Source organism: Topomyia yanbarensis, chromosome 1 (genome assembly GCF_030247195.1).
Source record: "Topomyia yanbarensis strain Yona2022 chromosome 1, ASM3024719v1, whole genome shotgun sequence".
In the NCBI taxonomy this organism is placed as follows: Eukaryota; Metazoa; Arthropoda; class Insecta; order Diptera; family Culicidae; genus Topomyia; species Topomyia yanbarensis.
This window is the reverse complement of record NC_080670.1, coordinates 141633312-141660174: the sequence shown is the minus strand read 5'-3', so window position 1 is coordinate 141660174 and position 26863 is coordinate 141633312. Positions and strand designations below refer to the sequence as shown.

Below are 26863 nucleotides of genomic sequence, written 5' to 3'. Positions count from 1 at the left end.
TCGCTTCCATGAGTTTGCCGAGTACTTCGACTTCGATACGAATTCATCACCGTTTGCTGTTAGGTTAATTATTTTTAGTTTAGTTTTTAGTTGAGAAATGTTGCCACATCTACTATAATGTATTGTAATGTACTGAGAACGAGAGCTTGGAAAAATTGTCGTCCCTGTGTGAACTTAAAAAATCAAAATTCAATTGGGTCATTAAATGAGAAAAAAAAAGTCGTTTTTTATTACTTACATCGATAAAGCTGATTTTCGTGATTGCAACAATATTTTTTTCCAACTCACGAAACGTGAAAATAATATTAAAATTTAAAATAAAGAAATATGTTGACAGTCTGGATTTGACACTACAGCCCTGTGGAAGTCGACATCAAGCTCAATCAAAAAATCGGACTGTCGACATTCGAAAGTTCACCCTTTTTGCAGTCGACAAAGAAGTCAGCGACTTTCAACGACCAGTGTACTGTCAACAACCAAAGATGGCGCCAACGGAACGATTTTTTCTTGAGGTAAGTAATCTAATGGCAGCTGAAAACAGAAAAATTCAACCAGCGACAATCATATTTTCTCTTGTTTATTGATAATCCATCACGGCGAAAGTATTGCGCATTACAGTGCATCATTGTACGAATAATGCACACTACCTTCGACGTGATCCCCTTGCTTAGAACAAGAAAAAATATGATTATCACTGATAGAATTTTCCCGTTTTCAACTGCGTCCAGAAAATTATCAATTGCAGACCTTGACAGCTGGTCGGTTTTTGCACTTCGTCTAATCACGCCACGGTAACGATAAATTTTATGCTTTCAGATGACGCGGAAAAGGACTATGCTGAAAAGTTACCCCAGCCGGGACTGCTGCTGGTGAACCGATTCCAGAACGGATGCTGTAGCACGAAATAATAAAGAAACGGTTTCCAATCCTGCAGGTGATCGTTGCAGGTCTCACGGTTGGATTGACTGTAATCCCGCAGGGAATCGCTTACGCAGTGGTGACAAATCTCGAATCGTACGGGCTGCATTTTGCCTTTGTGGGTTGTTTTGTATACGAATGCTGCAAGGACCGACGGTCATAATGTCACTGATGATACAGATCCGTGTGGCTAATCTTGGGCCGACCTTTGCAATACTGTCTGCATTTCTTAGCGGTTGTCTTGTGTTGCTTGGGCTTTTGAATTTGGGTAAGTAATCAAAATTATGATTTGTGCTATGTAATAACGTCATATTTTTCCGACAGGTTTCCTGGTTCAGTTCATATCGGTGCCGGTTACGGTCGGGTTTACTTCGGCCGCTGCAGTGTCCATTGCCACTGGTCAGGTCAAGTCACTACTAGGTCTAGCTGGAAAGTCTAATGAATTCATTGAATCGTGGGTCAATGTGTTCCGTTACATTCATCTCACACGGCTGTTTGGTTTGGTTGGAATTAGTTCATTCGTGATTTTTCTGCTGATGATGCAATTGAAGAACCTGGCTGGTCGGTGGAAATGCCATGATCGTCATTGGGGCTACCCTCCTGGTGTATCTGCTGAACAAGAATAGGCATTCTCCATTGCAGTTGATGGGTAGATTATTCATCATTGTGCATAGAATTAATGATTAATTGTTTATCTTTTAGATAACGTAACCTCCGGCCTTCCTCCAATACAACCTTCACCATTGTCAACGGATGTCAATAACCAAACGTACACCTTTGTGGATATGATCACCTGGCTGGGAACATCGGTGATCGGATCGCACTACCAATTATCGCCATTCTTGAGTGTGTTGCGATCGCTTTTGCTAAGGGTAAGACCGTTGACACTTCGCAGGAAATGATTGCTCTCGGGTTGTGTACTATCGCTGTGTCGTTTTTTCTTCTATGCCGGTGACCAGGTCCTTCACGCGATCAGCTGTCACCAACATCAGCGGGGTAAGTGCTCTTACGGGGGGTGTTACCACTGGCATCCTAGTTGGGCGTTGGGACTACTGACAAGCACTTTCTGTTACATTCCGAAAGCTAGCCTAACAGGTAATTATTCCTGCCATGTTCTTTATACTGGAGTTTCACGCTGCTGCCGATATCTGGCGAACGAAGAAAATCGATATCATTCCATATTGCGCCACCCTAATGTTTTGTCTTGTTCTTGTGTTAGAGTATGGAATAATCGTCGGAATCGGGATAAATCTTTGCTTCGTACTGTATAATGTCACGTCCACAAAATTTTCACCGGATCGAACTGATCAACAGCGTTGATCTTTTCATCGTCACACAGTGTCACCTGTTCATACAAAGTTGTGACAAAATTATAAAAATTGGTGTATGTGGCTAAAAATTGGGGTTCCAACTAATTTTGGGTCGCTGAATCCATTTCTGCCGTCAGTTTTGAAATTCCATTTTTTTTCCATTACTATTGTGTAAACCCATTTGAAGGCGTTGGTCGTTAAAGGGTTAATATATACGTTAATCACAGTAGCCAATCACATCGGAAGTGATTGACAAAGCTGGTAAAAATCACTAATTTTTCAGTAATATGATGTTGTTTAGGCAACCATTTTGTTAGGAGATTTATGAGCTACAGCGCGTCTCCATAAGAGTATTTTCAAAAACATTGATGTAATAACTTCGGCGCAAAGATGCGCAAGATGTGGCCTGTATATCTTGAAACTACACTAAATTTTGAGTCAGAATCATGATAAGTGACCCATGGAAGACCATCTCAAAAATTGGAAGACGTATAAAGATAAATTACTGATATGACATTGAATTTCTAAATTAGTTTTTCTTGATGCAGAACAAACCTTAATCATTTCTGCACAAAAAGCTCACATCTATAGTATAGCATATTCATTCGTCTTTCCAAAGAACTCAAAATTACTCTAATCGGCCGTATAGTTCTTGAGAAGGTACTGAAGTTCTAAGGTACTAACATTGACTGAATTGAATTGAACAGAAATCCTCGACATCACTTGCTTCAACGACATGTTAAAAATTATTTTTCATCCTATTATCGTAAAATTTTGAGTTACTTTTATTCAAACTTAGAGAAAATAAAATAAATATTTACGAAAAAATTACAAGACATTGAGAGAGCAATTTATTTTGAACAACTTAGTTTAGTATTCTGCATCATGACGTGTTGATTTACTAATGGACGTTCTATAGATACTGCGAAATATCCATACATTATACAGTATAAAAATGCATGAAAACTAAACAACCCGGAAAGTCCGGATTGTTATACTTCGCTTACATATACTACATAACATGGCAAATCTAATCATGCTGAGTTTTGGTTAACAAAGTTTCACAATTTAGAGAAATTTTGTAATGAAAAAGTTCATTTTTTAGAGAAAAATCGATTTGTATCCGAAGCACATGTCATACATCATTGGAGTCCTCAGAAAAGTTATGTGTTTTGACGATATCTAAAACATTCTAGAACATACCAATGTAGAAATAATTAAGTTGTAGAAGAGAAAGTTAAAAAATAGATTTTAAGGTGCAACGTACATATCTCTTAAGGAAAAATTTATAGATGGCGGATATGTTCACCAAAGTTGTTCAAAATAAATTGCTCTACATGATTCCGCGCAAAAATATTTTTTTTTATGCTGAGCTAAAAATTTTTTTCTTTAAATCACAGTTGCACCTTAACAATAATCAAGGTGCTTATCCTAAAAGATGTAGGATGTAGTCCTAGGAAACTTTCATGAAGACATCAAAGCATGAAAACATCTGTGAAACTCAGGAAAGACTTTGACCGTCTTTTTTCAGTTTCGCCCCACTGTGCAGCGCCAAAATTCTTGCAGGAATTGTGGATGATCTGGGTGTCCCGGGGCGACCAGTGCACTTGACGAACTGGAAACGCTCGGTTCAACACATCGTTTTCCGATTAGATACGCAGCGGTTTGTCCCACTATTCAAATGTGATGAGACACTTGTCGAGAACGGTACTAAATCGGATCAAATAGGTGCAAATAGTACCGTGCTGGACACCAATATTCTTTCATACACTTCAAATGGGAGTCATACACTAATTACGCAAGAGAATATAGGGAGAGGAGGACTTTTAAAATATCGTACAAATTCACATATTAGGGGAAAAGAGGGTTTATCCTTTCTTACGTTATATCATAAAACAAGTATGAAAAATTGAATCACTAAGAAAATATTCTATTCATAAGAAAATGAAACTATTTCTTAATTGTGCCATGATTTTTTTGTATATCAAAAAAGTTCATACATCATGGTCAAGGAAGGAAGGGGACCTCGAATTGAAGTGATTTGCAGCAGCAGGATATGATTGTTAAATTTGTAATGGAATTTAGTTGATTGTTGCCAACGTGAGGAGCGGCTTAATTGTCGATGATGTTGGAGCAGTTACAGCAATTTCTTGTCCATTGGAGGGAACATTGTTCTGTTCGGGAACTGGGGTCACAATATGTCTTACAAGTTAAGAAGTGTTGATACCCTTCGTGTTAGGCCAAAATTCTTCTTTTCAAACTCTCGCTTCAAACCCGTAAGATATCGGGGAAATATTCTGGCATGCGATTGTCAAAGATCCTGTAGACCGAATATTTCTAGAGTGTGAACTGTATTCTACTTCAAGAAAAATCGAATAAAGCCATGTGGGAGCTATGCGTGCAATAAGCGTCACAGTTGGCAGCTCAGAATAAATTCACGCCAGAAGAAGTTATGAGCTCTTTTTAGCTCTACATCACAAGGAAATGGATTCAAAGGAAGTGGAATACAGCAACAGATAGTGTGGACCAAATCGTAGATTCTGAATATCTAAACAGTTATTCTGTAACTTCTTCTGGGCGAGATTAGGATGCAATTAAAATTACAGCAGATGATTACAATTAAATTTCGTCATGAATTTGTTTGTTATAATTCTATACAAATTTTTTTTTAATTAAAAATTTATTGGTTCAGTGTAGTATTTACATTTTTGTATGTTATACATTGTCAGTGATGTAGCTTATTTTTCCGATTTTCATCTTTGGTATCTTCTTGCGGCTCATCGTTGGTAGTTTGGAATTTTTATATGCATTTTTTGTTTAGCTGTGAATAGCTATAGCATGAATTTTATACGTATCGTTTTTGCTATCTTATTATTTAAAGAAATGCCAATATGATTTTTAATTACGAAAATCATGATAAGATCACAGAGAACAGACGTCCATCTTCAGCATTCAACTTGTGTAAAATCTCTAACGGTTTCGAAGGTAGTTAGGATATCTAAACCAGGTGCGCTACTGTCGTCATGTTTTTTTGTAGCTAAGTTCGACAGAATTGACAGCGGTTATTCCTCTACCCAGTCAAACTAGTCCGCAACCGATTCGGACTTCCAGCATGAATTTCAGCTCAAATGCACCAACCGATAGAGTCGGAATCGGTTGTTTTCTTTGAGCTAGATTCCATGCTGAATCCATCCAGGATTTCGAACCGGTTCCGGAATCGATTTGACGGATAGTTGGGATAGGTTGGTGTGGCGGCGCTAGTGTTTTTCGTATATTAATTCAAATGTTTACACACGTTTTTTAAATATTTTTGTTCGATCATGGATGTCTGTTCGCTGTGATAAGATCTTATGCAGCGGGGAGGGGGAGTTCACCAAAATCTTACGAACTCTTATCTGGGGAGAAAGGGATGTTGAAATATTCTAAAAAAGCCTTATGTAATTAGTGTACAGCCCCATGCGAGCATTCACACGATTGGCATAAAGTCATTTGGCATAAGGTCGTTTGGCATAAGGTCATTAAGCATAAAAGTCGTTTGGCATAAAGTCATTTGGCATAATGGCCATTTGGCATAAAAGTCATTCGGCATAAAGGCCATTTGGCATAATAGTTATTTGGCATAATCACTGCACTGAAACGAATACTTTAGATGGAATATTTTTTGCAAAGTACTTTCGCTTCCGATACTATAAATAAATTAATAAAATACTTGCCGCCGCCTAATGTGGCTACACTACATCGCTTTCCAACAGTGCTGTCCCACTTCGCTGCCGCTCAGTCGGACTTAAACTAGCTATAGCCCCTATGTTTGAGTAATCCGAGCAAACGAGTGGATTACAGGTTTGCTTGCAGAGTACTTTCGCTTCCGATACTATAAATAAATTAATAAAATACTTGCCGCCGCCTTATGTGGCTACGCCACATGTCTTTCCAACCGTGCTGTCCGACTTCGCTGCCGCTCAGTCGGACCTAAACTGGCTATAGCCCCTATGTTTGAGTAATCCGGGCAAACGAGTGGATTACAGGTTTGCTTGCAAAGTACTTTCGCTTCCGATATTATAAATAAATTAATAAAATACTTGCCGCCGCCTAATGTGGCTACGCCACATCGCTTTCCAACTGTGCTGTCCGACTACTAACTAGCTATAGCCCCTATGTTTGAGTAATCCAGACAAACGAGTGGATTACAGGTTTGCTTGCAAAGTACTTTCGCTTCCGATACTGTAAATAAATTTAAAAAATACTTGCCTCCGCTTAATGTGGCTACGCCACATCGCTTTCTGCCCGTGCTTATGCCAAATGACTATTATGCCAAACGCCCGTTATACCAAATGGCCATTATGCCAGTTGACTTTATGCCAAATGACTTTTATGCCAAACAACTGTATGCCAAACGGGCTTATGCCAAATGGCTTTATGCCAAATGGCCTGACACCATTCACGCAAGTCTTGTCCGGCACGGCACTGCGCCGGACAAGTGTGAATGCTCGCATTTACTGAAAATAATCCACATGAATGAAATTTAACATCACTCTCATGTTCGTTTTCATGTTAACAAGTAAAACAAATGATTTTTCCTTTGAATTTCATACGGAAATCCATTAAAACGCATTTTGTGTTTCAAATTATATTCAAACAAATTCAACGTGAATGACATATTTTGTTTTTGAATGTCGATTTCCATACTATTGAGTCGTAAAGCATAAACTTTCCACATGACTTTCACGTGAAATGCATTTCAATTTGTAAAACGATTCCTCCGATTCTTCTGCCATTTTTTTATTTTATTCAATTCGTTTATTTGATAAGGCACGTTTGCGTTAGCTTAAAGTTGCCATTTATTTAACATTTTGAATTTCTTAAAACTAGGGGGTTACACTTTTAAATATTGTTTTGTTTTTATATAATGAAACTGAAGAAATTTTACAGCTAACTTACACATATACAAGAGGGGATAATATAATATTCGTAAGATTAGGGGGCGTCATTTTGTATGTTTTTTGTATAGTAATGCACTTTAGGTTTTTCAGAAGGGAGATTATTGGAGCAATTAATTATGAACTAAACGGAACATTTTTCAAACATAATTAAATTAGGAATAATTAGAGGGAGTGATCAAATTTTATTAAGAGTAGGAGTGATTAATTAGGACTATTTTTAAGTAGTGGTACTGCTGGTCATTTCTTAACGAGATTATATATTGATCAACTAAAATTAGAAAAGACAGGGGGTAATTAAGTTTTGGGAAGATATTCAGGAGGATTAGGGGGGGGGGGGGTGGTGGGTGAAGTTCTACATCTGTGTATCAGAGACAGGAGAGAGAGGGTGGGCGAAGCTGTCAGGGTGGAGTAAGATATTAACTTTCAGTTTCCGACATCGGGAATCAACGGTATTAAGGATTACAGACTCGGACGGTCTTCATCAGGATGTATTCGAAGGCCGGGCGGTCTTCCTCGAGCCGACAGGGTTTCCTCCAGACGATTTCGTAGTACAGCTCGGATGCGGGTCGGCAATACACCGCGTGTGATGTTGTGCTGTAGGTCTCGTGTTTGTTGGGTCATTCGACAGAGATGTTTTGTGCATTAAACCATCGTTGGGGTACGGTAGGCGGAAGAGGGCACTTCTGAGAATGACAAGAAAAATAATAGGGGCAATTAAATCTGAATATTGAGGGTTTTTAGGAAGGTGTATACGAGGGACATATAGAGGCGATCGCAGCTTGCCAGTACGTCTCGAACCGAAACATTGGGCGATCTTCCTCGGGCGCGAAGGGAATCCAATAGTTGAGATCTGGTAGAACAGTACTCGGCACATGCCCAGACAATATGTTCAATATCGTGATAACCGTTGCCGCAGGCGCAGATACCGCTGAGTCAAACCACGTCAAGTGGGCCTCGAAATTTCCACAAAATCACCGATTTTCATGAAAAATATTTTTTTGTGTAGGGGACATGGAGTGTAACTTTTGGTATAAATATTTTTTTTAATTGCTTTTTTTGTTTAAATTATAGGGTTTTAAACTTTTGAAAACAAAATTGTATTTTTTTCAATTTCTTATATCTCAAAAACTACTCCAGATATTTGAATGAAATTTTGCACACTTATAGAATGATGTTTACACTATTATATAAATATATATTTATGGAATATTTGTTTTAATAGCAGTATTTTACATACATTTTTAATAAACAATTTAAAATATTGTTCTCCGCGCTATAATAAATCGTAAAATATGTCAAATGACGCGGAAAACGTTCACCTTCAATAATCTGTAAAGATATTTTTGTCCTTTTGTTTCTGTCCAGAGATACAACGTTTTTTGTCACGCGCCGCGCTCTTTCAACATGCCGCGCATTTCGATGATGCCCACGATAACGTACTAATATCAGCCCACGCGCACTCGACCAACGGGCATGTTCAAACTTGCGTTCAGCACCTTGCGGTATCTATCATTTAGCACGCGGCAACTTCTGTTGTATAGCAAATAGCAACTTTTATTGTTTAGAATGTCGTCAGTTCTTCTTTAGTTTAACATGTTTTAATTAAAATTGTTATCATAAATGAGGTTTTATAGTTGTAACGAGTACGATACATATACAACATGTAGGTATGCTTTAGTGCACTTATTGCAAGCCTGAATGTTTTCCATATTCTCAACAAACTTACAAACGTCTTTGCCAATGTACTGTTCGTACCTTTCATTCCACCAAGAAGTTACTAAGTTCAAATCGCAACTACTTGTAAGTTTAATTTACCTGTTGTTTATTTTGTGCTGTTATTTTTCCCACTCTTCCAATTCTACTTCCACTCTCCTCCTTCTCTTTTCCTTCTGCTCAGGAAATGTTGAAAAGACACGACAAGGCACAAATCTCCGGCTACATACGGGGAACGTGCCAATTGTGTCAATGTATATCCTGGATTGAAAAAAAATCCGAAGTCAAGCGAGTAAGCCTAAAGCTCTTTCCAACTTTGTATAAGAAACTTTAGCACTGAAACTCTGAGTTTCAGTGTCCAAACACGGTGTCGTCTATGTAAGGACGGTCGAAAACTCGAAATCGTAATTGCACTACTGCTGGGCATTTGCATATCAGATGATATGAGGTTTCGTAGTCGGATTCACAAATATCACATGAAAATGACTAAGCGCGCTGAATAGTTGCCATGTGATAATTGAGTTTGCAGTGGCCGGTTAAAGCCCTGGTCAGTATGCCGCAGTGGAGTTTCGGAAAATGTAGGAGATTTTTCGAAATCACTGGGCACGGTTGTTCTAGAACCGCCTATGTTTGGTGACACGTTTGTAGATTTCTCCAATAATTGCGATGCTATCGTATTTCTTCTCCAACTTGTCGAAATTGGCAGGGCGGGCTCAGGACCAACGAAGTCAATCACTGCACCTGCCTTGGCCCATTCGTCAGCCCATTCATTTCAAGTAATACCGGAATGTCCGGGCACCCAGACAAAGTAGATCGTTTTGACAATGCTTAGTTCTTCGATTTAGGTTCGGCATGCGATCACTAGCTTGGACCCTCCGTGAAAAATTTAGTTGTCATCGTCTTTCAATTGTAAATTTTCGATATTTTGGATCATTTGTGGTTGTCCCGATTAAATAATAGAACCTGCAATTCCAAATCCGGTTTCATCGTAGTACGATTCGCTTCATAGCACGAAGTCAAGCGAAAGGTGCGTTCCGGTCATCAAATTGAGTTGCAGAGAGAGAAAGTGACGTGCAGCCCATTACACTTCCGGAAGCGACGTAGGACGTGTTTTTGTCAGTACATAGGATATAGAAAGGATCTTCACATACTGGGTACCGGTGAGACCGTTTCATGAACCATTTCCAAGTATTTTAAATATCATTGCAATATTGCCTGTATTAAGCAATAACATTTTTCAGAGATTCGTATGATATGAATTTATATAATCTCCAGCTCACATTTTTTCGCCTTTTGATATGTCCGTCACCTATGAAAACTGTTTCGGTTCCGAGCGTTTACCTTAAGTAGATGATAGGACTATTATGAAATAGAAACGCTTGTAAGGATGTGGCCAGGTGTGTGGAGATGAGGGGGTCTACGTCATTGTAGATCGTAGCCAAGTTTGATATGGCAATGGATATGCTCAATTCTGCAACTCCATCTACGATTTGTGCAGGTGTTCGTGCTATGCTATGCATGCGATCACTAGCTTGGACCGTGATTCGTCTGAGCTAAAAGCTTTGATTGCAGCCTGACTATCGGATCAGAAGTTTATAACTTTATCGGACCTCAGTATCTACCTAGCGAGTGAAATTGTTCCAATCTCATTTCACGACAGTAGACACCAGCACCAGCACGTCCCTCCATCGGAGAACCGTCAGTGTAACAGACCACTTGCGTTTGTTGCTATCTCTCCATATAGCCAGACAACCACTCCTCTCGAGAGGAGTTGGTTTAGGTTTGGCTGGACTATCATCGCCTCTCCCCTCTGCCACCCCACAAGGCATCCGTATGACAGTATTGGGCATACAATTGTCGTGTAAATCCAATAGATGTATTTAGGTTTGTGACTCCAGGTCTTTCTAAAAGGTCGTCTGCACTGCCCGAAGGTCATGCACACTTTCTGGACTCTGAACTCAATGTGAGCAGACCAATTAAGTTTGGAATCCAATATAACTCCAACGTATATGACTTGATCTGCACACTAGCTCAGAATCAAAGAACTGCAAGGAAAGAACCCCGGTTGTTATTCGCTTCTTCGTGAAAAGAACCAATGAAGTTTTGTTTGGATTTATTGATAATTTAATTTGTCGACACCACTGTTCGACAGCTCTTAATGCTTGTTGCATTATGTCAAAGATTGTTACGATGCAAAGTTTAGTAATTAGTATTTGGTAATCATCAGCAATCTCGTAGGTTGGAAATCCAAGCTCATTGAGTTTCTTCAACAAGCCGTCGGCAACCAGGTTCCATAGCACAGGTGACAGAACGCCACTCTGAGGACAGCCGCAAATACTCAATTTCCTTATCTCTGCCTGTCTCAGTAGCGCGAGCTTATCATTTACTAGTAAACAAGGACAACAAAAAGATAAATAAGGCATATGAATTAACGCTAACATGAAAAAACACCGCGAAAGTTAGAGGAATTCAAAGTACGGTCACTGAAGAGGAACTCCGACCGCCACTCACCCCAGTTGGTCTGGGTTCAATCCCAGCCGAGGTCGTTAAGATTTTTCTGAAGTGAAAAAAATCTGTGGTCACGCCTTCCTTCGGAAGGGAAGTAAAGCCGTTGGTTTCCGGTCCTTTAGTTAATGGATCCATATCTAGTCCAGATAGTGGGAGTCACCTCTCTTGGCGTCAGTGTTCGGGCTTGTAGCGGCAATAGGCCGACGGAAAATAACTAGAACTAGAAGAAGAAGAGGAACTCCGAGGCTAGATAGAGAACCTGCGAACGACCACCTCCGCCTCGATTCTGAAAATGGTCTGTCACACGCGGCACAAACCCTGCAACATAAACGCCCTCAGAGTAGTACTAGCATACTGCCTATCCTGGACAGTTCCAAGGAACAATCGGGTCATCAGCTCCCAAGATACTTTGAAAGCAACATCGATCTCATTTCAGTAAACGGGCTAGAAATCATCAGCCGAACAATACACGGTAATTTAAAATAAAACAACCGATGAGGCCTGCCTACAAAGTGAATGTTGTTTGTGCAGTTCGAAGATGTTTACAGTCACATTGAATTTAGTAAAAAATCTGCGAAGTGAAAGTTATATCGGTTAGGTTTGAGGTAATTTTATTCACAGTACAAACTAGTATTCAAATTGCAATCATAATTTATTATCAGACATGCACGTCTCTTACGTATGTTTGTCCGGTGCGAGGATGTGTCGTCTTGAACACGCGTATCGTATGGTAAAATGTATGTAACCTAAGAATACTACTATTATGATCTGCGTCGGAATCTATCATCGTCGTCAGCTCATGCACAAGTAATTTTGGCAAGATGTACAACGTAAGCAACGTAATGAGTCTTAGACATACTATTTCGAGACACTTTGTTGTGAATATTGTTTTTGAAACTTATTGTTCTCGTTATATAGAAGTTTCCGAACAATCAGGATTCTAATTAAATTATTTATCTTTTTGTTTTGCTGGTCAGAATGGCGACGGCTCACTAGAACAAGTGAAACCGCAGTGCGATGAGCTCGAATTGGACAATGAAACCGAAAATTAGAATGAACAGAACAAGGATTATGCCCAAGATCAATATAATACGGTATAGAATCAACTCTATTCTCGCCCCATCAATTGGGCTACAGGTAAATGTCCGAAGTGCAACTAAAAAATAGATAGCCCGAACTGTAAGTATAGTACATTCGATAGTAATAATTAAAATTTTTTGTCAGATATTCGACGATGCGATCATTTTGCCATGCACCGATCGGTGATATGAAACGTTTCGATTGTAAATCTTGGTCGTTTAACGTAAAATGGTATGGAATTGATTCGATCCCCTTACCATCTACTATACTAAAAGTATGTGCTTGAACCGCTACGAGTTGAATAAGACCTATTGCCGATTCGAAAGATCACGTTGAATCAGGTGCGATGCTTTGCGCAACAAAACATTACGCCAAGTTCCGGTAGGCAAAAGTCTCCATATATGATTAATTCCGGTCAATAGCTTTCTATTTTCATGTTCAGTAAAATGGATAATGCCAAAAAAAACAAAGTTTATCCCTGCCGTTATTAGCGAGATTAACAGAAAATTTACCAGAAAGCAACATTCATCACAGATCCAGTGTAAATCGGATCGAGTGACTATTAATACGTCGCAGTATGGATCGTATAGATTCGTCAATTAATGCGAATCCGCACCCGCAAGGCAAGTATACATTGATTGGCATCGATATTTATACGATTGGTCTCAGTTTACACACCGGTGCAGCAGTACTCGCTGTATATTATACCACTGGTGAAACTGAATTCGCTTGCGCCACCACTGTCGGTTGTTTCCGAATGCTGAAAATCCTATTATAGGGAGGTATCGGCTCTAAACGGAATCACGAGGAGCACAAATTCGTATCTGTTAGAAATCAACTCTATCCTCGTCTCACCACCTAAGCCAAGTTAAATGTTCGAGTTTTATAGTACGTCATACCATAATAATTAAATTCTTTTTCTCTTTGCTAGGTAATCGACGCATCAGTCATTTTACTAGACGCAAATGTAGATTGCAAATCTGTCGAATCGGTGGATGCCTTTTCTACGCGGTATGTTGGTACGGTCTGGGTGCAACATCATTGGTAGTCAGTGGGGGTTTAGTGGATACGTAAGAAAACCCCCATTTCACAATCAATTTGACTCTCGTGTCACAACTGAAACAAAGGTAAATCGAACTGCATGTATAGTACATCGATATGCAATAATTTAATTATTTTTTTTAATAGTTATTCGACAATCCGGTTATTGGACTTGACACCGAATGTAAGCCATTCACTGGTCGACGACAGGAAGTCTCCATTGCATACTCGACCAAATAACGTAAAACTGTATGTAGTGAACTCGATCCCCGTACCATCAAACAGACCAAAGGTAAATGCCTGAACTGTAACACATGCGACCACAATAAATAAATTCTATTTTGTTAGGTATTTGACGATCCAGTAGTTCGTTACTGTTATCGTTGCAAAGAAGCGTGTACACATGCAACGCAGGCAAGAGTCGTATAACATTTCAAACAGCACGATGGTGGACGTTGTTGGTATTATGCAGCGGACCAAGTTCGACTTCCGTATATGTACCAGCAACCATCTTCCAGTGAAACGATAAGCACGGTCGGACGAGATCCATTGCCGGTTCGGAAGGTCACGCTTAATCTAATCCTGTGCTTTCTGCAGCAAAAATTACAGCAAAGGACAGTTCCGGTAGGTAGAAGTCTCCATATAGTATTTATTCCGATTAATAGCTTTCTATTTTCGTTTTCAGTAAAATGGAGAAGAAAAAACAAATCCCTGCAGCAGAATTGACAAAGTTTACTAGAAAGCAACAATTACCACAAAATATTGATGCGTCGCAGTATCAATTGACCAGATTCGCCAATTCATACGAATCCGCTTCCGTATGGCAAATATACAATGACTTACATCGATTTTGAAGATTGGTCTCAATATGCACACCGGAGCAGCAGTATTCGTAGTGTGCCGCTGATGAACCTGAATTCGACTGCGTCACTCGGCTTCTTCCGAATGCTGATAAACCTACAATATGATATTAAACATCAAGACGGAGGTATCATCTCTAAACGAATTCTTCCACTGGATGGAAGGAAAACGCTGCGAAGACGAATGGTCATCGAGACACTAAAAAGGTATCAGTTGGACCGGTTTTCTGCAATGGTCAAATCGTTTGCCAACGGCTTCCAGCTGGCCGAAGGAAAAGTGATCCACGACTTTCAAATATTTCTCGGTCCGACGACTGATCCAGTTGTTGCTGGACTAGAGAGCAACGCGGTCTAGTTGACCCGATTGGTGCAACGACCAGTGACACAATATCCGCAACCCCAGAATATTGCTGCTGAGATCAATTTGGCCTGACAAGGATGAGCGATCAGCATACTACATAATAACGTCTCGTTTGTTCTCGGGAAGTGTATCATTATTTAAAAAAAAAAAAATAAAAACAGATTGCATTATTTATTTTATTTTTTTGATAAAAAAGAAAACATCTGAAGTATAAGAAAATAAGAAGAAGAGTACCAAAATAGAGAGCACGACGGCGTCCGATTCTCCACACGCTCGTAAAAAGTTACTCAAAAATGAGTTTAATCCCACCCATTTCCAGATAAAGTGGAACAACCCTTAAATTGAGTAATTCCGGAGTTACTCAAATTTGAGTAAGCCAGCCTGAACCAAAAACTGAGTAATTATTACTCGGTTTTTGAGTACAATATTATCTACACTAAACCCAAAAGTGCTTCACTAGTACTCAGATTTTGAGTTCAACATTGCTCAAATTTTGAGTTCAGTACAAATTTAACAAAACCAAAAATTAAGTAATTATTACGCAGACTTTGAGTTGAACATTACTCAAATTTTGGGTTCAGTAGAACTTCAACAAAACCAAAAATTGATCGATTTTTACTCATATTATGAGCAGAAGCTTACCCAATTTTTGAGTAGACAACAAAGCCAGTTGTAATTCCTCAGTTTTTGGGTAGAATATTACCCAATTTATGAGTGCAATATTTCATTAAAACCCAGTAAAGTTCAGCCGGAAATGAGCCGGAATTCCAGCTGTTTCCAGTCAGTATTCCGGCTCCAGTGACACAACCGATTCTAGTTAGAATAGGTTGTGTCACTGGAGCCGGAGTACTGACTGGAGCCAGCCGGAATTCCGGCTCATTTCTGACTGAACTTTACTGAGAAACATCCGGATTATGACTTGCAATTCTGAATGGTTTCTGTAAGAAGAAATGCAACAACCGATTCCTATTTAAATTGGTTCATGATCGATTAGGCAATCCATTAGACGTTTGTTTGACAATTCAGCGGTGGGTTCTGTCAACAGAACTACTCCTGCGAACAGAAAAACTCGTCGGACAAACATCTTTCGTTAGTCCGCTTCGTTTGATGTTGGATCGAATCAGCGATATTGTTGGACGTCGCACCCCTCGGAGTAACGTCAGAAGAAGTAAACAAGGAATAATCAGCTGATCAGAAACGTCTCATGGATTGCCTAATTGTTGCATTTGAACTGGAACTAAACCGGTTTACATCCAGTGAAGAAATTGGCCGTCAAAATTTTGTTTTGGATACAACACAATGCAGTCTTTCTTTTCTTATGGAATATTTTTACAATAATAATTAAAGAAACTTCTGTTTATTAAATTTTATGGTTTTTAGTAAGTATTGTATAAAAAAGTTGTCCTTTTATTTGTTGTCAATACGTGCGCGGGAAACTTCAATAAAAGTTGCCAGAAAGTCCCAAAACATTCTAAAATTAGGTGGCACCTCCACTCCGAGAACTGCGTGGCATTTGAATAAAATTTCCACTGCATGAATAGAATTGTTAGTCTCGAATATAACTTTTTTCTTACAAATGACGGCATAATTTCCTCTTTTCATCGGGCTTGCTACGCACACCATGTGTAGTTTGGAATCAGTTGCGGGGGATGCCACGTATGTATCTAAGCACTCCTAATGATGATATAAAATCATTACATCTAACCTTATGTATATTATATTGCATTTACCCCAATCCAACGAATTAAAATTGAAGCCGAATGTTCTTCGCCTACAGTTGGACAGCCTACCAGCGTTCTTTTTTGTCCGCGAATTGGCATATGAGAAATTATTCTCAAGCATCCTCGAATGTGATCTGTGAATAGTTTTACAAATTTAAAATTTTATGACAGACCTTTGGGCTAAATTAAAAAAAATTATATCTCACCATCTTCTACTCTAGAGAATCTGGACGGTGAATAAGATAGACACTGAGAGAAGACATCCTCGATTTTGAGACCTTCTGTTCTGTTAGGATACAATCTCTCAAACATTTGACGAATCTAGAAAAAGTGATATGATATAAATATTCATATGTTCCGTGAATACCATAAAGTGAAATAGTAAATAATAAAAAATAAACATGTTACCACCAATCCTTCATATGAACACAGGTGTGGAAACATATCCAAGATATCATTAACGGGTTTCTTTTCTTTTAATAACAGTTTGAGGACTGGAAAGCATCGGTCCATTTCATCACAAATATGTTCTGCTACTGATGCCGATGCAAGCATTACTCGGAGCAATTGAGCCCGCTCTACAAGTTCAGTTGAAACGGACTCTTCTACAGGCATAGTTCCTCGATTATATTTATGTTTTTCTGCAGGTAGCTGTTTGATGACATTCCGGATGCGATGAAATATCATGCCAGTATGAGCACCCTTTTCCTTGCCTCCGTTGCGCCAAAAGAAAAATGACTAGCATGAAAATAATTATAATTATATTAGAGAAATTAAATAAGCATAGAATAACAAACCTCATCAGGAGCAGTTGGTGTGACTCGCGTATTAGTTGTGGAAATAATTTTACGATTTGAACAGCTGCCGCATGCTGTTGATCAACAGAAGGATACCTGCGCATTTAGAGATCATTGGTTCGTTACTCCGAAAAAGACCAAAAAGATTCCGTGAAAGATTAAGTTCTAAATTTCTTAAAAAAAATCTAAATGGTGAAAGTATGAACGGTATTTGATTCGTAATTCTTTGCATGCTGGGACACATCTATTATTTTCTGAAGAAAATCGATCAGTTTATTACTGTTTTAAAAGTCTGTAAATGTCTGGACCAGGCATACGCAGAACTTTTTTTTAATCACCGATATCATACTTTTTGATCTGCCTCTCGTTTCTTCTGCTGCAAATTTTGTGCATTGGACGTATTCGGTCTATCCACTCATTGAATATTTACTAGAAGTATATGCTAGAAAATGCATGAAAATTCTCGACAAACATATGATTACGGCCTAAAAGCCAACTGTCAAAATCCACTTTGAATGGAAATTCCGGACAAACCGTTACACGCCAATCACAGATGTTGGTAGTAAACGAAAGAGAAAAGTTTTCTCTTTCATAAACTGTTGTGAGCTGTGTTCGACTAGTAACGGTTTGTCTGGAATTTCCATTCAAAGTGGATTTTGACGGTTGGCTTTTAGGCCGTAATCATATGTTCGTCGAGAATTACAGCAAAAGAGACGGGAATGAAAGTATGCTAATTCTGCATATTTTTGTTTCTCAGTGCAGCAAATCTGTCCACAGTCTGTAAATCTGGCATCGCTGTTGCTCGATTCAACGACATTGCGGCTTAGTTAGACCCTTTGGTCGATTTACGATTGAACTGTATATGTAAACAAATAAACACGCTCGCTATAAACAGAAATTGTATTATACCTTTAAATTCTGTTGGTTTAAATGTTTAAGTTATTATAATTCGTCGTCGTCGGTCGTCTTTATAATTTTGTGCCGGAACATGACGAATTACGCTTTCTAAGTACCACCGTCAAAGACGCATGTACGTTCTTATGCCGAAGTTTATAAATCGAACCAGATTGAAGATGTGAAAAGAATGGTCAATATTGAAATCAGGATGCGAAGAACTGATAACTATGTGGTTTCCTCTAGCAGTTTGTACTGTGTTTCATACATTTCTTTACATTTATAATCAGAAGTGAAGTTGTTTGGCCGTGCTTCATTACTATGCATGCTTCATAGTTTCATAGGCTCAATGAAGTAATAATGCATGATACTGATTGACTACGATGTTTTTTGAAATAGAAGCTTCACAACGAAAGGCATTGCTTTTCTCTGCTCATAGACAGTGTTAGATCACCTGCATATTTGCTCGAAGGACTACTAAGGGCCGATTTCTTCATTCTCGCTTAACGTCTTAACCAGGTTTAAACGTACTGGTGAACCCGGTTTAAAATTTAAGCGAGGATAAAGAAATTGGCCGTAAGCCCTATAAATATGTATAGGCATTGCGCATTTCGCCGCAAGGTTGCTCTAGCGGAGAGACTCGTGCGGTTCAATGTAAACAATTCATTCTATCACACTTTAAGGAGTGTTCATAGTTTGATGCACTAGTAGAGTAACAAATAAAACTTTCTACTTGCCTTTGACCGTCCATTATTTGAGTCTCCATTTGCTTGCATGCGACTCGTGTAAGATGATTTAAACCGTCCTTATCTGGTACGATCCCTTGATCCAAAATTGGATACAAAATTTTCATTCGGAATTTTGCGTCATCTTCGAATGTCGAACGGTTAATCTGAAAACGTTAAATATGTATAGTACGACAAGCGCTTACAGTAATTATAGTAGTATAGTTTACCAAATTTTGAACATTAGTGGAAGTCTCATCAATTTTATCTTTGGTCGGATTAGCTTCAGAACTATAGTTTTTTATTATGTTAAGAATTGTTAGACGGGATCCTTTTTCGATTATCCCCATTTCAACTAGGTCGGCATCGTTGAGCAGAACTAGGTTCTGATCGTTTATTTTTTGGGCTGAAAAGAGCGAATAAGTATATATAAAGGTTTAAAGTGACATCTCAAGTTGTTTGCACTACCTTCTTGATTGTTGTTTATTTTATTATAAATTTATTTCCAAGTTTATTTCCCTACTAACTATCTACATATTTCAAACTTATATAGTAGTTTTCTTCTGAATCTCCGTATATACTCCATAAGTTGTATGTTTTTTTCGTTTGCAAGTTCTTGTGTGATATGCGAATAACTTGACTGTCAGTTTTGAGTTTGTAACTGTTGTATTGTAAACAATATTCGCATTCGAGATGCTGTATTAGGCAAACAATTTGATTATCCGATTGCAATATATCTATTATCAAACCATAGGACATTTCGTTGCATACTTGGTATTTCGCTATCAGTCCCGGCCGAAAGCTTGTGTTATTTATTTTCATATGGTTTATATATTTGATTGAATCTGGTAGATCCCGGATCAGGAGTAAATTACTTAGAGATTTTTTGTGTATGTGCTTTGACGAAACGATATCTACCGTACCAATTTCGTATGAATGGTCAAGAATAGTGGTTATCTGTGCTAGATTCAGGCGCTTAGCAAAGCTGTTTGTTAAATTGATGAAATTGTTGCATGTCTTCGCTTGAGATTTCGACTCCTTGAATTTCGCTTCGAAGCGTAAGCAACTATGATTAACAACTGGCCCATCCTGACGAATTATGTAGGGATAATGAGAGATGTGATGGAATTTATTGGTAGGGTTGATGGCAGGGAAGCAGGATTTGAACAACTTGTAAAAACATTCGATTTCGTTTTCCAGATCGTTAATCTGATTCAATGTTAGCTTATTGGAGAAACTATAATAAGTTATTTTCATGAGAGCTCTAAGCAATGATGATAAATTTGAATTAAATCCGAGAATCTGGTTGAACATAAAAGGGAATGCTCGAAGAAGAAGCCAACATTGCGAAGCTGACTGAGGAATAGCATGTCCACGTGCTTTTAACTTCTCGCAAGTAAAATTAGCGGTAGGTTTATCAGCCGATTCAGTTATACCGTATTCGTAATGCTGTATAATTTGGTTGACTTGACTAATCGTTATCACTTTATGGATATTTACAGCTTCGTTCAAAACACATTTGATTACGACCATGACGACGCCTTCCAAAAGATCATGCATTGGATCAAACGTGTTATTTTCCGCTATGTTGAAATATTTAACTTCATTCAGTGCTGATTTTCGAATGATTCCGCATTGTGAAGGTGTTTTAGTTCCGCTTTGAAGAGCATTTAAATCACCTTGTATGCTTTCTTCAGTGCGATGAGGGAAGGTATCACCAATGTTTCCACAATGAAGTGCAGTACGCGTCGCATAGCACATTCTACAGAATAGACTTGATTGGGGCCCCATTAACTCGAAAATTTCATGAATTGCCAGCGTGTCCCCCAAAACATGCACTAGAACTGCCCTCATCGTAAACTTTTCACTCCCATATTGTACTACAACACCATCATCTGATTCAAGCTCACGCAAATCTTGAATCAGCGGTTTCATAACGTTATTGTAGCCATATTTTTTTACATCTCTTGAGCGAACTGTAAGCGTTAGATATATCCTGTTGGAGGATGAATGAATTGCGGGGTGGAGATTCTCAATTTTAACACTGAAATTGGTAAGTTTTTTTTTTGATTTGCGTGATCCCAAAGGGTTCAGATATTCGACATCGTCCAGATGAAGCGAGAGTCGTAATGCATCGGGAAACCGTGTCAGGAACGGGTGTGTTTTGAAACGTTGACCATCTTTGAAACCGCACAAGATATCGTCATTCACTGCTTCTTCTGCTATCAACTTGCGAGCTCCGGGATTCTTCATAACCAGTGCTAAAATGCTGGTTAGTGGAATATAGTGAGCAACGTCTTTCACTATTTGTACACTTTTTCTTTTGCCTAGTTTGGTAATCGCAGGGACAGTTTTAGTGATTCTAGTTCTTCCCAAGACTTCTTCCCTAGGGTTTGGCACAGCACAACCCGCAACTCCAGACAAATATGCTAGGTTGTCTTTTGGAGAAGCTACGTCTGCAAAAATTCCATCCAAAGATGCGTCGTTTATAAATTTCAAAGCGTCGGTATCGTTTAATGGGATCGACTTCGATTTCAAAAATTCTCTGAATAGATTCAACATGTAACACTCGTAATCTTCTATAAGATTCGAGGTAACCTGTAAGAACTTTTTGATTTTTGTCTCGGGAAGAGATACATCTTTTCGCAAATCTGTGGCGAATTTACTAATTTTCTTAGTAATTTCATCCAACGACGGCGCCGTTTTAAAGAATATGGTATTCGTTATTCTCAACAGATAATCATCATCTACGAGCATATTTTCCGGATGATTATTTTGAATTTGTTCAACAGCGTCATGGTCGTATGAAATATTTGTAGAATTTTCTGTAATTAGTGGATGAACACTCTCTATGTGCCGTTTCAAGCTCTTAAACCTCTGGTACAGTGAACCACATTCTGAACAAAGGAAAGGTTGAGCGGCTGCTTTGCTGGTGTTCAAATTGTGTACCAACCGGAAGTGTTCCTTCAATTCATCCACGTGTCCAGGAATCATCTTCCCACAATTTGGCACATGGCATGAGAAACCTGAAACCTTACACTTTTTTTCCAGTATATATATATATATATATATATATATATATATATATATATATATATATATATATATATATATATATATATATATATATATATATATATATATATATATATATATATATATATATATATATATATATATATATATATATATATATATATATATATATATATATATATATATATTACTATTGAATATTACCTCGCAACTTCATTGCAGTTTCAGCATCCACCTCTTCCGAAATCTTCTGCATGCTGGTTGTTCAAATCCACTCTTTCAATTAAAATGTATTTTACACACTACAACTCTAGCTTCAACTATTATAAATATTTGAACAAATTTTTATTTGTGAAAAAGTGATGAGCGATAACTAAACGAGCGTGTACCTACTAATGGAAAATGGCGGATGACGCTTGGAATTTTTAACTTGGCGAGAAACGGCTTTTCCGTTTGGTAACTCCAAAACGGTTTCTTGTGTAATACCCAAAAATAGAGTCAGAGTTACTCAGAGATATTATACATGACAACTCAATTTTTGACGTTTACGAACATCATTCAAAACTGAGTTAAAAGTACTCAGAATCTGAGTAACTTTTTACGAGCGTGCATAGCTTGACATCGGAGCTACGTAGCTCTTATACCGCCTGACGAATTTGACAACTTCGAAGCCCAACAGTCCGATTTCGATGGTGCAAAATAGCTCGATATAGTTCTTATATAAAGCGCGGTATAGCTCTTACGTCGGACCTCATCGGCCTGACCATCAGCCCGATCGTCAGGCTGACTCGGCCCGACAAATTTCACTGGGAGGAAGGGTTTGACATATCGAATTTCACGACAAATGATGCCCTGTCAGAAAAAAATAAGGCATGTTTTCTCGGTTTTTCCACAGGGTCATTTTTATTTGACATAAACACCATACATTGCATATAGTTTTTTTTTCATTTTGGGTGTTGTCCTGATAGGCCAGATGTAAAGAACCGCTGTTTTCCTATGTATGGTTGCCAAGTTTACATTAGATTTATTTTTAAAAACAAAAAAATCGTTTTTACGTATTACAACGAAATTTTTTTTGAAATCATGTTATATTATGTATATTGGACCTAAAATTTATCGAATGGAAAGGAAAACTATATATAGCTTAATGACCCAATTGATGCCCGCCACGATGGATGATAAGTTTGGTTCGATCCCCTCGTCATTCGTTCTCCCGACACAGCGCATTAAGGTTTGGACATGTTCGGTTTCAGAAGCAAACTGAATTTTGTTTCCATTCTACCTATGAGAGGGTTATTGAGCAAAAGTGCACCAGATATATATTACGCAGTTCACGTATGCTCGAAAATGACAAAACGGTACTACTGGCGATAATCCTAATTTAGCATTCTGTATTTACTTTTTGAATTTTCAGGACGAGTAGTCTGCAAAAGCTTTAGAGCCTCAAAAAACTACAAAAATTTCCTTCAATCAAAAGTTCCATCTCACCATTTTCACCCTAATATAACTATACAAATATGTTCTGAATTAAACCATTAAATATTTATCTTTTATTTAGATTATAGTTGTTTCAGTGCAGAATGACTGCATTATTTTAATTAGAAAAAATAATAAATACTATAAATACCATAATTTTGGAGCACATCCGAAAACAATCAGTCCAGATTCATATAAATATTACGTGGAAAAAGCTCTCTATCAAAATAACTAACATTTTTTATAGATTTAATAAACCATCATATGCTTTAATACGTTAAACATTCCCTATACATTTAACAAAGTGCCTTATACATTTCATTGGACCACCTAATGTTTTAATATGATAATTATCAGATAGTTATTATATAGTGCGCTGATAGATTTGGGTCTAACACTGGAATTTAAATATTATATGGAAATCTGATAAAATTGAATTTGTGAGGAATGCAACATTCAACATGATAACCATATAAGTTTGATATACTTTTGAAAGTCTAATGTAGCAATCATTGGAAATTCCAATAGTGCTGAGTTATATGAATATCATATAATATGGATATAGCGATTCCGCTCAGTGTATGAACAAGCATGTGGGGGATAGATAACTAGTGAAAAATTGTTCCCAAACCTGAGGGGCAACACACCAGTAAATGAGTGTTTGGGACTGTGAAAAAAAGGTGGAACTAGTGTTCTGGGAAAATTGTCGGATCAATGTTTTTTGAGGGAATTCCCTCATAGTGTTATGTTTGTTAGTCTGTGGTTGTAGGACATCATGTGGCCACGACAACTGCATACTGAACTAGCATGCATATTTATTCGAAGCTTAATCCAAACAAGTAAAATAAATGAATTTTAGGGAGGTGTGGTGAGAGCGGTCAAATCTGAAGGGACCGGAGACACTCATTCTAAAAGTGTAAAATATACCATATATTTTCGGGACTTTCTTCGTGCGTTTCACGTCTTTATTATTTGTCTTTGGATTTAACCTCTTCAATTCCGCAATGTTATAAAAATTTAATATGAATTAATCTTTATATGAACAGTTTTCGAGCGATTACTTAGGAGGATGCAAAGGAACTGAGTTAGGAATAAAAAAGGCACACTAATCAATAAATTAAATGGCAAATGGAGCTAACAGGGTATATTTTCAATTCTTTCGCTATTTTGAATTGATTCCGTCGCATGCTAATCTTAGGTGAAAGGCACAATAAAAAACTTTGTTTGTAAAAAAAATTAACGAGATTTGTCTAAATGTAAACGAGGAGCACTTTAGTTTGCATCGAAATAGAGAAAGTGTGCATTGTTTTCTACTGTTTACTGCTACTGTTGTTTGTTGATGACATTTCAAGCGATCTTGACGTTGTCAAAAGTGACCCCCATTGATCGGTGGAAAAAACGATGTTATCTATTGTCAAACTCTGTATGTAGAGATAGGGACGCCAGTTGCCTGGTTTTTATACGAGAGCATGAACAATATATTTTGTTGGTAATTGTTCCGAATCGCGGCTTTTTCGAAAAGAGGGTTAATTTCTTTTGGAAATGATTCTAAATGGCCTATTTTATAACAATCAATGAAAAAAATTCGGGGGGAAAGCTGTAAAGTAGTTTAAACTGGAAAAATAAGTTGTTCCCACACGCAAAAGAATTGTGCATGTTTGATTCTATAAATTATTTCTTCATTTTTAATCGTTAAAAATTCTTTATTGTGAACCAAGGAATTTATTGAACTAAATTTAATTTTTTGGTTAGATCAACCAAAATATATTTTGAATCAATCTTACAAGTTTTGTTATCTGTGCTTTTCGAAGATCGACAAAATTATTGTTTGCTCCAAACAAATCAGTGATTCTAACAAAAGCATGCAGCAAATTGATTCAAAAGGACTGGATGCATTACATCAACAGTCCTTGTTGAGTTGAAACAAAAAAAAAGTTGCTACGAAGAAGAAAACTTTTTCCACGTGCGTCAATGCTGGAAAAATTCGCTATTTTTGAATCAGGGAATTCAGATTTTGGTAAATTCGTATAGTGCTCAGATTTTCCGGACTCGAAGGGCGCAAGTGCAGCTTGAAAATAATCATAATGTCGCACAAAGGTTAGTGAATAAATTAAGTCGAATGCACACGGTGCGTTTTATGGTGCCTTCCTCTATTCCAGGACTCAAACAAAACACCCTGTGTGGCTTAAAAACGACAATCGCAGAACTGAAAACACGTCACCGCACCAGGAATAAATAATACCCGTTCGAGAGGGCAGTTTCCTGTACTTCACCATCTCTGGTCCAACAGGATGACACAGCGTATTCGTGCGCCTTCTGCAATCTTTTTGGAAAAGCCGAGACTCTGAAGCACTACATTATAGCGCATATCTGGAACAAATCACGCGCACGGCCAAAGGTACCACATAAAGGGACGGTGATTGGAATCGTATGCGCTGCATGTATTAAAATTTCTTTTCATTCCAAACAAACCTACTCCGGAAGAGGTTTGGAATCCCTTATGGATTCTCGCTCAAATGCAACAAACGATTGAGTCGGAATCGGTTGTTGCCTTTGAGCTGGAACTCATAATGAATCCATTCAGAATTCCAAACCGACCCCGGAATGGGTTTGACTGGGCCATACTGAATCCATTCAGGATTCCGAAGCGGTTCCAGAATGATTCGACAGCGTAAAATTAATGCGTTTGTAGCCTGTTTTTAGAGAAAGGCCAAAAAGTCAACGGCCAGTATTTACTTTGTGTGGTTCATTTGTACTGATGTGATCTGTTGTCAGCGAGTAATGGTTTGTTCTAAATTTGTCACCATGACAGTAGGCCTTTGGTTCCTATTAAAGAATAGGCATATTTTATATACAATAAAATTGGTTTTGATTCAATATTTGCTATGCATTGATTCAAATATTTGTTATGTTTAAAACAATAAAAGATATTATTTGATTTAACATAATTGTTTTTTGTATTGAACATTTGACATGCATTGATCCAAATATTTTATTAGTTTTATTCAACAAAACGAGCTCATTGATTCAACAAAGTTGTTTGTTGTTTCGATTGTTGTTATAATAAAATCAATAAAAAAAATTTTTGGTCCAACTATTTTCCATGTTTGACCCAATAAATTCTTCAGAGTTATTTCAACAATTAATTTATTTATATAAACATGTATTTTTTATTGAACACAGAACAACTTGGTAAATTTATTATTTCAACCCTCATATTAGTTGACATTAAAAATTATTTTTCTGCGTGCACTTACCTATCTAACAATGGCATTGCTCATGAGAAAGTGACGTTAAGGGTGAAGGTAGTGTGATGCGGCTTTGTCGCATAGTCGAGTCCAAGGATTCGAAGCGGCGCAAAGCCGCTGAGAAACCGACGGACGAGGTGGTTTTGATCTTTCTATCGAAGGGTGCAATCAAACCTGTAATCCACTCGTTTGCCCGGTATACTCAAACATAGGGGCTATCCCTAGTTTAAGTCCG

The 26863-nt window shown here is 37.9% G+C and overlaps 1 protein-coding gene, 1 long non-coding RNA gene and 1 pseudogene across 2 annotated transcripts; 2 read left to right on the top strand and 1 right to left on the bottom strand.

The window, feature by feature from the left end:
* Positions 1-482: 482 nt before the first annotated feature.
* LOC131675987 (sodium-independent sulfate anion transporter-like) lies at positions 483-13362 on the top strand (annotated as a pseudogene).
* Positions 13363-13658: 296 nt separating this feature from the next.
* On the top strand, positions 13659-14881 carry LOC131696338 (uncharacterized). The gene is made up of 3 exons (XR_009306742.1): positions 13659-13802; positions 13859-14134; positions 14196-14881. It is a non-coding gene; the product is annotated as an uncharacterized LOC131696338 (long non-coding RNA).
* A 1565-nt stretch (positions 14882-16446) lies between these two features.
* Positions 16447-17225, bottom strand: LOC131675986 (uncharacterized). The gene is made up of 3 exons (XM_058955107.1): positions 16861-17225; positions 16659-16773; positions 16447-16586 (listed from the first exon to the last, which is right to left on the bottom strand). Exons 1-3 carry the CDS (start codon positions 17137-17139, stop codon positions 16447-16449), a joined length of 534 nt encoding a protein of 177 aa, XP_058811090.1. The 5' UTR covers positions 17140-17225.
* Positions 17226-26863: the final 9638 nt, after the last annotated feature.

Excerpts from the sequence above, each read along its gene's own strand:
- LOC131675986 (XM_058955107.1), bottom strand. The coding sequence starts at position 17,139 with ATGATATTTCATCGCATCCGGAATGTCATCAAACAGCTACCTGCAGAA. Across the intron at positions 16,774-16,860 it reads GTTCATATGAAGGATTGGTG|ATTCGTCAAATGTTTGAGAG; the intron begins GTAACATGTTTA and ends CACTTTTTCTAG. Across the intron at positions 16,587-16,658 it reads ATTCTCTAGAGTAGAAGATG|ATCACATTCGAGGATGCTTG; the intron begins GTGAGATATAAT and ends AACTATTCACAG.